The sequence below is a fragment of the Platalea leucorodia genome (assembly GCF_965183815.1).
Source record: "Platalea leucorodia genome assembly, chromosome: 4".
NCBI classification, from domain to species: domain Eukaryota; kingdom Metazoa; phylum Chordata; class Aves; order Pelecaniformes; family Threskiornithidae; genus Platalea; species Platalea leucorodia.
In genome coordinates, this window is record NC_138826.1 from 21,206,530 (window position 1) to 21,220,060 (window position 13,531).

Genomic DNA, 13,531 nt, shown 5'->3' on the forward strand with positions numbered 1-13,531 from the left:
CCCAACTCTTAAAAAATATGAAACATTAAGGCATAGTGCATTTACCATATTGGCCCACAGCAACTGACCCAATAGTCCGCAAGGAACCTGAGAGGTGTCCAGCAATATTCTTAGCCAGGAATATTGGAGTTGCACTGTCCCGAGAGCTAATCCCAATCTAAAACACATAAAAGAGACATCCTAAGAAAAAACGTGGTAATATTGGGGAGACAAAAAGTAATAAGCAGACACTCTAATAATTTAGATTATTTTATTACTTTTTGACTATGAAAACAATTTTTTTTTCCTTCAAAATTGATTGGTAGGACAAACATTCGCCCACCTAAAATATCACACAACCGGATTACTTTGACATGTCAGTAAGCCTGGCATTGGCAAGAATTCTAGAACAGCATGTGAAAGGTCATCATGAAGGCATTAAGAAATCACAGACTGAAACAAATTATCATTAGACCTGAAAACTATGGCTTCTGTTGCTGTTTCAAGAAAGGCTTTTAACATTGTGTTCACACTGTCCAATATATTCCTCTCCACAGATGAAAACAAAACCACGAGTAGAATGGAGTTAAGGAATGGGAAGAGAAGCTGGAAGAAAAATCACTGAAGGTATGCAATTAAGACAAAGTCACAAACTTTGCTGTAGGAAACCAATCAGAAATGAGAAAAGGTATTTAAGACAAATGAGGGAAATTTGTGACCTCTTTGGCAATCAGCCGGCCATCCACTTCATTGTAGGAGCTCCTTATATCTTGGACCGTAGTGACAGATGAGCACATGGCATTGATTCCAAAAGAAATCTTCTCTTCTGCCACCAGAGGTGTAGGATTATGATCACTGTACTGGTCCTCACCTAAAACAAGAGAGACTATAAACCTCTGAAGGAACTCTGTGTGCTCAACATGTGAGACAGGAGTGAGGCAGATGAAAAATAACTGGAGGAAACCAACATTTAGACAGGAATTTGATTTTGACTTAACTATAATCAGAAAAAAAGCCCTCACCCTTTGCAACAGTCCATGGCATCTTGCCAGCACAAGCATTAGTAGGAGACGTGCTTGGCTTGTCTCCTCTGGTTACTGCTTTGTGTAGATCCTACATCCTCTCTCAGTATCTCATGAAGCTCAGAAAAGCCCAGAATAAACCTTTCTCTGTCCACACAAGATAAACAAACTTTCTGTGCAGAGAAAACATTTCAGAGGCCTTCCATGTTACTGGGAGCTTTCTCAGGGTACTAGGAGCAAGGATTCATGTGGAAGAAAAAGGACAGAGGCTCTGGGGACAGACTTTTTAGCAGGGCCAATAGCAATAGGACAAGGGGTAATGGTTTTAAAATAAAAGAGGGTAGATTCAGACTAGATATAAGGAAGAAATTTTTTTACAGTGAGGGTAGTGAAACACTGGAATGGGTTGCCCAGAGAGGTGGTAGGTGCCCCATCCTTGGAAACATTCAAGGACACGCTGTATGGGGCTCTGAGCAACCTGATCTAGTTGTAGATGTCCCTGCCAGTTGCAGGGGGGCTGGACTAGATGACGTTTAAAGGTCCCTTCCATCCCAAAGCATTCTATGATTCTATGAAAAGAGCTGCCAACTCACAACATATGAGAAGCCTGTAAAAACTACCAGGTTTGGCAGTTTAATGATTGTATGAAATTCTCACATGTTTTTCTTTAAAGAATTTTCTATTCCTGTTTGCACTTGGAAAAACTATGTGTACCTTTTAAAAAAAAATCTTGTATTTTAGACAATTCTATAGACTGGGAAAACAGCTGATTTATGGAACTGTTTACTAATGCTGGTGACACAGCCCTTAGAGGCACGTATTCTACATGAAGATTAACTAGAAATAAATGCCCCAAGACTATGTCACCTATTTCCCTTCCAGTAGGACAGGGACTTATGGCTAAGCCTCTGCACAGCTGCTGATGATTAGTGAGAAGCAATGAGATACTGGTGAGATGGGACACAACACTGCTGAAACAATTTAAACTGCTGTTTGCAACAAGGACATAAATTCATTTTAAGGAATAAACCATAATATCTTGGGGTTTTGTGCTGAAACTTTTTTAAAGTCAAAATTTCCATTAGAAAAGTTTCCTTGGGTGTTTTGATGGAATAGGGAGATGTTAGGTACCACCTCCCCTCCCTGCCCCCCCCCCCCAAAAAAAAAAAAAAAAAAGAGGCAGGGGGATAGGTAGAGAGAGAGGGAGAGACATCATTTCACAATGATGAGATCACATCTTGTATAGTGCCCTGTGATTTCCCTGCATCAGGGCATCACTGGAGTCAGATGACCACAATCCATGATTAGTACTAAAGTCCAGCTGGGGAGACCAGTGTGCAGAGAACAAGCACCCCAGACTTCATAAAGACTCAACACTTCAAAAATCAGACCCTTCTGACTTCTACTGGTAATAATTTTTAGGGCTGTATTTTGACATAATTTCTCTTTCAACAACCCCTTCCCATGCTTGACTTGGAGATTTTTTTGGTCTAGATAGACAGCATTCTGAAGGAGTACGTTCAGCCAGTCTTTTCACTTTGCTTTAGGCTGGAGCATCACCAGGTGGGATTATTCTGCTCTTTTCAAACAGAGATGACCATCCCATTTCATCCCAAGCTCTAGTACAGAGGTGAATGCACTACTTGTTGAACAAACTGTAATCAATAACTGAAATGTTTTGTCTGCCTGTTTAATAATTGAAGCTAACAGTATACTTCAGTTAAAAAGCCTCTTCATTAAATGGAATGTAACTTATTCCCCTACTCCTCTCTCCCCTGTGCTCTCTCCTACTCTGCAGGCAGTTGCAATTAAAAATGATGCTTCTTTTTCTGCCGTGTTTTTCCTGTAGCACCATAAATGCACAATGTTTCAGTTCCAAAGCTGCTGCTTTAATGCTTGTCCAACAGAAATTGCAATCTTACATCTCCTCAAGGACATGTTATCCCTCTTTACTCTCCAACTCTGTCTGCTGCTTGATTCCTGCCCTTCTTTTTCTGTCCAATTTACAGTATGTTACAAGACCCTCACGGTGTCTTACTGCAATCTTGTACAACGCTCAGTAACACAGAGTTCTAGGCACAGTTGGAATACTAAGAGCAGATTATAAGAATAAAAAGAGTGTTGCCCTGACAAACAAATAGTGATGAAAATGAGAATTATCACATACCTTGAAGCTGTACTGCTTGGAAATTGCTACAGTACTGTGGACCAAGCTTATTGATCACCTCCATGGTTTCCACAGAGATGGCTTCTTCAAACAAGTATGTAGGGCCAAGGCGCCAGGTCAAGGAGGAATTCTGTTTCCAAATTCGAGGAGTAGCTATGTACCCATAGACATCAATAAAGGAAGAGGGTTCCATGGAAATACAGCTACCTGGTAAGGGCTGGAGATACTGCATCTGCAACAGAGGAAGAATTCACTGAGGGGACTCAATACACTCGGGGTGCCTTAAGGTCTTGTCCCTGGAAGGTACTGTCTGCTGCCTTTCCTCAATGAAGTCTCAGTCAGCTGTGCGACACAATTATCAACTACTGTTTAGAAATTGGACTTTCAGAAGTATCACAAACATAAGCATTTTGGAAAGTTCAAGCCTACTTTTTGTTTAAAAAACACAGTCAAAATAATTTCAAGTGTTGGCAAAGAAAAACTCTATCTTGACCCCAGATTTAATTTTCCTGTTCTTAACTTCATAACTCAGACTGTGACTTTCAACCCAGAAAGCCAAGTTACAGATTACATCTTGTACTAAGCACCTAGAGGTTTTGAAGAGTGTAGAGTGCCCAAGTGCATCAGTTAGCTTCAATGAAAGTGACATAGCTTAGGAAATTAGACCATTTATTTTTGGTGTCAAAATAAGGATTCAGCGTCCTAAACTGCGTGTATTATTTTATTTAAATATGGACAGCTCTAGTAGGAAGTAGTTGGAATTTTTTTGGTAGAAACTATGTTGTACTTCAGGGCTTAGCCCTGCCTTTAACAATTTGCTGTTAGGATGAGAGACTCCTAGTATTTACTGATCTCTGACTACCGAGATACAGAAGAAAGGGTTAGTCAATATTAGCAGGCAGGACTTGATACTTCAGTGAACAAATATTAGGCTTGAGACAACACAGTAACCCACCCCAACCTCTCCACTCCCAGCTCCACCACCCAAAAATAGCTTTTGGCATTGTTAACAACCTTTGTGCAATTCTAATTTCTTACACAATCTTTTCTTCACTGTACACATCAGGATGAAGGCTTACATCACATCAGAGACCCCAGCACTGGGACCATCTTTTATTTACTAAAGGCTTGTTTTATTTATTATGAGCTGTTTCACTGTATGTTAAACACATTTGCTGTGAATTCTTTAATCAAGTGCAGTGCTTAGGCCTAGTTTTATTGATGACTTTCAGTCTCATTTGAAGGAAGGCAAATTAAATTAAATTTTCATTCTTGAAATAGATATAGGTCCCAAAAGGCATTTAGAAGACAGATCATTTTTCTCAAGTATGGGAAAGAGAATATTTGGAATTAAACAGGTTGCTTTTACAAGGGAAGTATAAAACAGACAAGTGAGCTTTGCATGTGTTGAGATTGATTTGAAATATGGGAACAAGAGGGAAGCGACCAAGGTTACAAGTTTCAACTAATAAAAGGAGTCTATTCCAAAACAGAAACAAAAAAACACCACACCAAACAGAGCTGCAGTAGAAACAGGCTGCATTTTCAACATTGCCAGCCTGGAGCATTCAAAATCCAAAAATAAAATCTCAGAAATAATTTGAGATTGGCTTCAAAACCAGGAGCATGATGATAATGATAATATAAACCAGGGGCTCTTCTCATTTATCTTGTAGATTATGAACCCTTCAGGTGCATTTGGATTGCTTTCTTGTGATACCTCAGGCAACCTGAAACTAACACCTATGCAACAAGATCACAAGAAATGGCACGTTAGGGGAAATAGTAGCTACACCAATATTTGCAATGAACTCATGAGTTGATATCATTGAAGTTTACAAATTTCTCCTAATTGAAACATTTCTTTCATTTCTATTAACTCAAAAAAGAAGTATTATTTTAATTCAAGAGCTATCTCACACACTGAACAACTAACCCTGAGGAACATTTATCTGTTCTTGAATGCTTAGAGTGCCAGTGGAAAAAGGCCACTGACTCATCAGCTGATTGTTCAATAGGTGTAACAGGAAGAGGACAGCTTGAAACAAGCCCATGTAAGATGCTTGAGGAAGTTCCATTCATCTTGGGATTCTTGCAAAGAGCTAGCCAGTCACAGAAGCTTGTTTCTCTACAACCTTTTCCCTTTTCCAGGCCTTTCTTAAAAAATGGAGGGTCCCCACATAACTCATCACCTTTGCAGGTTTTAGCCTAAATCCAAAGCACCTTCGGTTTAGCATTCTCTCGTCACACCTTAATGTGATGTACTTTTTATAGCTGACAACTTCTGCAAATCTTGGGTGTAAACTGAGAGATCCTCAAAATCACTAGTCAATTCAGAAAATTTTGGCCTAGGAGTACAACTGAATTTCATCAACATAATCCTGAGCTACCTGCAAACTAGGTAACCCCAACTCTCAGATGAGTGTAACCACTCAAAATTGCCCTGGTTATCTGCATGCTGAGGGGGGAGGGAGGAACTAGTTCAAAGCATCAGTATAAGCTGATAACATACTTCTGAAAAGCAGCACAAATGCACCCTGGTTTGTATGGATTTCTGACTCCACTCACGCACAGTGCAGAGTGGCACATCTTATGTATGTAAATCACCATGCTTTGAGTCTCTCAGGTTAATACTGAAAAGTCATGGTATGTGCATGGGGAGATGAAAAATGAAAAGCAATGAAAGGCAAATGTCAGGCACAAGATCTATGCAGAGAGTCTTTACCTTTGCAGAGCCAAGCATCTGACCATTTATATAAGCTGACACAATGCAGTTCTTCTTTGCTTCCTTAGCAACTGTTACTGTGAGATGATGCCACTGGCCAGTGACCAGCAGCTTGCCACAGCCAAACTGGACTTGCCCTGGAAATTGGGAGGGATTTAGGACCTCACCCTCAGGTTCCATGATATCTGTAACAGCAGAAACAGGGGGCAGTCAACAGAAAGTCTCTCTCACTTTCCCCTGCCTCTGGAACACAGCTATCAAATGTGACCCAAAGAACATGACTCTCTGTGGGTATAGAGTGATTTGGTGCTATTCTGTTCAATGTCTTTAAAACATTCCCTGATGGTCTACTATCAGGACCTGAGACTTGCACAACACTCAAGACCCTCCGGCATACAATGTACCATACTCCCAAGTAACACCTGCTGGCTGCCTCAATGATGAAAAACTAGACTGAACGAGGACAAAGCCAACGTATTCTCTAAGAGAATCCCTCAGAATATTCACTGAGTTAGCTGACACAGAAAAAAATTCATAGTGAATTCATGAGATGATAAAACTCTACATTAATTTGTAGTTTTTATGAAAACAGGCAAGCTGGGATTTTTAACGTCATCTAAGGGAATCAGAGCGCTCACACAATGTCAGCTGTGCATGAAAAAATCCCAGCTACTATTCTGACTCCATTCCCAACCTCTCTGCAATGTTTGATCACATTCACATTTGAATTACCTACTGTACTCAATAAGGAGAAAGGGATAAATGTCAACAAGGAAAAAAGATTAATAGGCTGGCATGATAGAAAACATTCTAAAAGTGAGGAGAGAAAATGAGCTGTTTGATTAGGAAGCTAGATCACTCCCACGCTCCTCAGTCCCACTCTCCAAACCTGCCTACTGCCACACAGAACAGTCAGGGACCAGTCCAGTTCAAGTCCAGTCCCCACAAGGGCACACAAACATATAACTGACATTCAAAAGTTTTCCTCAGAATATCTGTAAGTTTTATAGAATCATAGAATCGTTAAGATTGGAAAGGACCTCTGAGATCATCGAGCCCAACCTGTTAACCTAACTGGTCCACCTCTAAACCATGTCCCTAAGCACCACATCCACATGTTTTTTGAACACTTCCAGGGACTGTGATTGTACCACTTCCCTGGGCAGTCTGTTCCAAAGCCTAACCACTCTCTCCAAGAAGAAATTTTTCCTAATATCTAATCTAAACCTCCCCTGGCACAACTTGAGCCCATTTCTGTAAGACTTGTGCTCCAGACCCTTCCCGTATGTTGCAGGCCACAAAATAATTCTCAATGCCTACAGCAAACTTAAAACTGAAATATGACCAAGAATTACAATCACAACAGGCTGCCAGAAGAAAACCAAAGAGATAAAAAGTCTCATTAATGTCCTGGGTACTTAGAAGAAGAGGAAATTTGTTAAAGAAAAATTCCAGATAATCAGAGGAGACAGCACTGCAGCTTGACTGAGAAGAGCCTTACCGAGTGGCTGGAATTCCACTTCTTCTGTGGAAATGACCAAAGAACGGTCCTGTGGGAAGAAGCTTACTGAAAAGCAAACAAATTCTTGCTCTGTTCTTGACATGTGCCTCACGACTGTGAAGAAACGGAGTGGGTGACTGCTGTGCACCAAACCAAACTTGCTAACCAGAAACCAGCATGAGAGAGTCAGACCGCTTGAGGGAGGGAATATTCTGGTGCCTGCAGGTGGGAAAAAAAAAGGCAGTAAGGAAGTTGGTTTCCCTGTGCAGACATTAGCAAACTGCTTTCTATTTTATTTGTAGCCCAAACCAGAACCAGCATTAGAATATGAGGTTTCATTTCTGTTCTGTTCTATTAGATTTCACTGCCTACCTTCAATATCATAGAGACTGCACTTTTGAGTGTGTGCACATGTATAAACGACCTAAAATTGACTGATGAGAAATAACTACTAGATCCCCATGCCACAGAGCTCATCAATTGGGAAGCACTAAGCCAGAAACAAGTTTTCTCAGAGTTCACAAAATTTAGTAAGCAAGAGGTACAGCCATTTCCCAGTTCACCCAATAGAGGATTTTGATGTGTAGGAGAATCCCTTCTCATGTTAAGTGACAGTTTCTATTCCTTCCATGGGAGATTACCCTAAAATCTGGTGGCTCTTGCATGTTAAGACTGTTTTCTTAGCAGCCTGCTTTAAATTTGTATTGCTAATGTTAATGCATCATACTATTAAGCTGCATCTGATACTGCATTTTGGTGAGCAGTCTGAGTTATACAGCTCAGAGCTGGACTGGGACACAGAGACAGAAGCGTATTGAAACACACAGCTTATTTGCCGCCATTTCTTACAAATGTTGAATGTTTTCAGTGGGGCTGAAAAGTCAGTGCTTTCAGGAAGCTGTAGGTGAGTCAAAGTGCTTACCCACACCAATTCCTCCTGAGACAGATTGCTCTGCACTCGGTCCCATGACAGTGGCCAAGGTAGGGAGGTATAAACACCTACAAAAGCAAGCAAGAACACATTCATCAGAAACGTAAAATCATCCCTGAAGGTCACCAGTGACTTAATACGGCAGAATCATGGTAGCAAGGCAGAGTCTAGGCTGTCAGCAATAAGACAATAACAAAATAGGTTGGCAACATTGCTGCAAGGAAGGCAGCGATAGGGCACAAGGATTGACTAAGATGGAAAGAGAAGTGATTAGTTGCTGTGTCCAGAATAAGGCCTTGGAGACTGCAGAGCAGCTAAAGAGAAAAGCAACAGCAGTAATACCCGTATCCTTCCATAGACATGTCAAACTCCACAAATGATGGAGCCAAAGCAGTGCTGCGGAGCTGGAAGTTTCTAGGTGATGTCATGGAGATGAGACTCATTGCAGTCTGGAGTGCCAATGCAGATCCCTTAGACACCCAAGGAGAGCTGCTGACAGGCACAACTGTCTGAGGATCAGTTTTATTGTCCGACATATCCTCTTCCGAACCTACAAGATCAACATAGTGGCTAACCAGATCAGTGTCTGCAATACTTTTTTCAGTCACAGGCCTTGCCCATATTCAATTCATCACTGCTAAGAACAGCACTGCATGCTCTTCAACTAACATCCTCAGCAGCCTGCAGAAATCCTCAGCAATACACAAAAATATTGCACTGAAGGAATTTCAAAATAGGAGACTGGCAGGAGAGAGGAGCTTACAGAAGAGATAGTCATATTTTCTCCCCACACATCTTCAGGCAGCTCCAAACTTCACCTCCAGTAAAAAAGGTTCCTGACCCATTGGTTCCATTTTTCTTGTACACAGACCATTCAATTCTGCCATAACAGAACAGTTATAACCAACACATGGGAGAGGATCTGAAGAACAACTGCAAAGAACATAAGACCCAAATTTGCACCACACTGTATTGGGTGTCTCATAGGCATGAGAACAGTTTAAGTGCCAAATACTACTATTATAGCCTATCACTTCCAAATACATTAGAACAGAGAAAGGACTTGGATGGAAAATGGTCTGTATAAGCAAGGCAGACTACTAGAATATCCTAGGGATTACAAAAAGCAGTGCTCTTTATTCACATCTTTATTTCTAGCTATAAACCACAGGGAAAACACACTGCAAATCCAGAAGACACTATTGTGGAATACGATTAGTATTTTTATAGATTGCTGTCATGACTGATCTAGCAAAGTCTGAGTCTATGTCAGCATCTGGCTTCGGCACACGTATTATAATTTGATCTCTGCTGGCCATTAGATCAGCTCTCAGTGTTGGTCAGGTACCACCCAACCTGGGCAATACCCAGTCTAAAACACCCAGGCATATGCCACTTTCACTGTGACTGTCTTGAAGCAACCTACTCCAACAGCAGTTTCCTGTCATTACAGAGACATCTATAACCCAGCCACTGTATCAGCAACAGGCTGTTCATTGTGTGCTTACCTTCATTCCAAGCTGCGTTAGCTGAATCACTCCCCTGACATGTAAGGGCCTCAGTCCTGTTTGTGCTGGTCCTGGAAGGCAGGGGTGGAGAACCTCCCAGCCAAAGAAATTGCCTAACATGAAAAAAGAAAGCAAGCAACAAAAAAAAGGAAAACAATCAAGCCAGACACTTTGGAGTCATAGCAACCACGCAAATACAGCTCAGCTCTCTGGAGACCAACTTTCTTTCTATGCCTGACCAACCCAGTGGGCTTCTATGATGGAGTGACTACATCAGCAGACAAAGGAAGAGCTACAGATGTCATCTATCTGGACTTCTGTAAGGCCTTTGACATGGTCCCCCACATCATCCTTCACTCTAAATTGGAGAGATATGGATTTGATGGGCAGACTGTTCGATGGATGAGGAATGTGTTAGATGGTCGCATCCAGAGGGTGGTGGTCAACGGCTCAATGTCCAGATGGAGATCAGTGACAAGTGGTGTCCCCTGGGGGTCCGTATTGGGACTGGTACTGTTTAATATCTTCATCAATGACAGAGAGTGGGACCGAGTGCACTCTCAGCCAGTTTGCAGATGACACCAAGCTGAGTGGTGCAGTTGACACACCTGAGGGATGGGATGCCATCCAGAGGGACCTAGACAAACTCAAGAAGTGGGCCCATGTGAACCTCATGAGGTTCAACAAGGACAAGTGCAAGGTCCTGCACCTGGGTCAGGGCAACCTCTGTTATCAATACCAGCTGGGGCATGAAGGGATTGAAAGTAGCCCTGAGGAGAAGGACTCAGGGGTACTGGTGGATGAAAAGCTAGACATGAGCCAGCAATGTGTGCTTGCAGCCAGAAAGTCAACCATATCCTGGGCTGCATCAAAAGAAGCATGGCAGCAGGTCAAGGGAGGTGGTTCTGCCCCTCTACTCTGCTCTGGTGAGACCCCACCTGGAGTATTGCATCCAGCTCTGGAGTCCTCAGTACAGGAAGGACATGGACCTGTTGGAGAGGGTCCAGAGGAGGGCCACAAAAATGATCAGAGGGATGGAACACCTCTGCTATGAGGAAAGGCTGAAAGAGTTGTGGTTGTTCAGCCTGGAGAGGAGAAGGCTGCGGGGTCACCTTATTGGGGCCTTTCAATACTTAAAGGGGGCTTCAAAGAAAGATGGGGACAGACTTTTTAGCAGGGACTGTAACGATAGGACAAGGGGTAATGGTTTTAAGCTAAAAGGGGGTAGATTTAGACTAGATATAAGGAAGAAATTTTTTATGATGAGGGTAGTAAAACACTGGAATGGGTTGCCCAGAAAGGTGGTAGATGCCCCATCCCTGGAAACATTCAAGGTCGGGTTGGATGGGGCTCTGAGCAGCCTGATCTAGTTGAAGATGTCCCAGCTCATAGCAGGGGGGCTTGGACTAGATGACCTTTAAAGGTCCCTTGCAACGCAAACTATTCTATGATTATATGATTTCTTGTTGGATACCAAATTTTAAAGACATCCCAAATAAACCAGAAGGAATGTTTCCCATTGTATCATCACAAATATTTGTTTTGCGTTACACTTCACCTTTCAAGGGGAGTGTTTTTTTTCCTATTGAAAAAAAATCAAAGGTTTATTTTCTTCAGCAATACTTTTGAATGCTAATAATTTATCAGAAAAAATCTATGGGTTTTTGTTTTGTTTTGTTTTTTTTTAAGAAATTCTGTTCTGTTTTTGAGTAAAATAAATCTAATCTTCCACTTCATCTGCACTGATCTCTATTAGGTACTCTCATGCCTAGCTTTTGTTAGCATTCACGAAGAAAATACATCCTCAAAGTAGAAACAACAGACACTGAGAAACAAGACTACACTTCTTATTTCTGCATCTGTCATTAACATGGATCTGAGCTAAGGGAAAGTCACTTTTACTCTTTAAGAAACAGCTTCTCCATATGAATACCAGGAAAGAATAACCCTAGTTGTTTTGCAATTACTTAATTAGTTACCATTCATAAATGGCTTTACAACGCCTGCAGAGATGATGCAGCAGAACACTACGGACTCATACCATCTTCAGTAAGTCATTTAAGCATATAACCTGTGATCAGCATGTGAGTAGTATTAACTGAGACTTGAAACAAAAGGCTAAGAGTCTTGCTGAATAAGAGCACTAAATGAAGTATCCAATTATTACACAAACTTTGCAAAAAACTTGCACCACTAAAGCAAATTGGTTCCATTAGATACAATCTGATACCTTAACACATCTGGCTCAATAGCCTGCGATGCAAGCTTCTCAAACACTCTAGTGAGGGGCAGATGCAGTGGATGGCTCTCATTGCGGAAGGCATCCTGACAGGAAGTTATGATGGTTCTCAGCAAGCCAGATCCACACATCACCTGGCGGCTCTTCTCTGACTTCACCAGGGACTGGATATGATCAACAACAGCACATTGGATTTCCTGTGAAAGCTGAAACAGACACAGAACTGAAGTCAGTGGGCTGGAACTGAAACTGTACATGGTGACTGATTTTTTTTTTTTTTAATTGTCAAATCTCTGGGTGTAAAAATTTGGCCCAGAAATGAAGCCTCTAAGGCCAGAGGCTCAAGTGCAACTGCATGGTGGTTCTATAAAGCTCTGCACTTGAACAGTGTGCATATATCCATCTGAGTAGCTGCTCAACCATCCCCAGTTCAGCTTTCCTGCCAGAACACTACAGTAGTGAAGGAAGAGAACAATTGGCTCTCATTCAAAAGAAGGAACCATCACCAAGGGCAGGTTATTAGGCATAAACTCCAAGACCAACACAGTAACTCAGAATATATTTAACATTAAGCATGTGGAGAGTCATATTGACATGATCTACTCTTCGCTCCAAAAGCACTGTTCTTAAACAAAACTGCATCTAGCAATGTCATGAAACACTTATTTTTAAAGTGTTTTGTTTTTGTTTTTTTTTTTTTTAAACACTTCCCTACATGTCTTCATGAGGAGAGTGGTTAGGCATTGGAACAGACTGCCCAGGGAAGTGGTACAATCACAGTCCCTGGAAGTATTCAAAAAACGTGTGGATGTGGTGCTTAGGGACATGGTTTAGAGGTGGACCAGACAATTAGGTTAACAGGTTGGGCTCGATGATCTCAGAGGTCCTTTCCAACCTTAATGATTCTATGATTCTATGTTTTGCTGAATTGAAGCTTTACTTCATTATTGCTTCTTAATGGTCTTAAAGAAATATTTCAATTTTCAAAAATTATCTTTAAAGCAATTTGTTCCCAATTAGGAATGGAGCCTACCCCATTGACCTAACTAGATTTCACATAAATCTAACTGTGCATCATAAACACAAATCTTACAAAGATGAAATGTTCCCCGCCCCCAAGAGCTCTTTGGCTTTCTCATATGATCTTCTAGGAAATATCTATGCAAACTTTTAAAGAAAAGAACAACAATGGTGGCATACATGCAGATTAGGACATTGGGATTTGATTTTATAACATGAATGAGAAGCAACTTCACTGGATTCAGAATAAGCTAGCTTATTAAGTGTAAAGAGGAATTCAGCTCTTTTGCACCCAGACCAAACTCAAAACCAGTACAGGAAAAATGCAAAGCCAACAAGCAATTTGTTTTCAAAGTGCATAGCAACCAAAAGCCCCAGTTGCAACACTTAGACAATAATACTAGCACATCCAATGCAACATGCAAATTGCTTTTGTAAA

General features: G+C 41.3%; 1 protein-coding gene across 1 annotated transcript in view; it reads right to left on the reverse strand.

Annotated features, from left to right (window-relative positions):
- The window catches only part of WDFY4 (WDFY family member 4), a 146,380-nt gene that overhangs the window by 98,773 nt on the left and 34,076 nt on the right, over positions 1–13,531 (reverse strand). The window contains exons 14-22 of the mRNA XM_082310287.1: positions 12,064–12,278; positions 9,834–9,946; positions 8,668–8,875; positions 8,317–8,393; positions 7,395–7,613; positions 5,894–6,078; positions 3,169–3,400; positions 699–850; positions 46–157 (exon numbers count right to left, since the gene is read on the reverse strand). Of these exons, the coding sequence (XP_082166413.1) occupies positions 46–157; positions 699–850; positions 3,169–3,400; positions 5,894–6,078; positions 7,395–7,613; positions 8,317–8,393; positions 8,668–8,875; positions 9,834–9,946; positions 12,064–12,278 (1,513 nt within the window). The remainder of the gene's footprint in view (positions 1–45; positions 158–698; positions 851–3,168; positions 3,401–5,893; positions 6,079–7,394; positions 7,614–8,316; positions 8,394–8,667; positions 8,876–9,833; positions 9,947–12,063; positions 12,279–13,531) is intronic.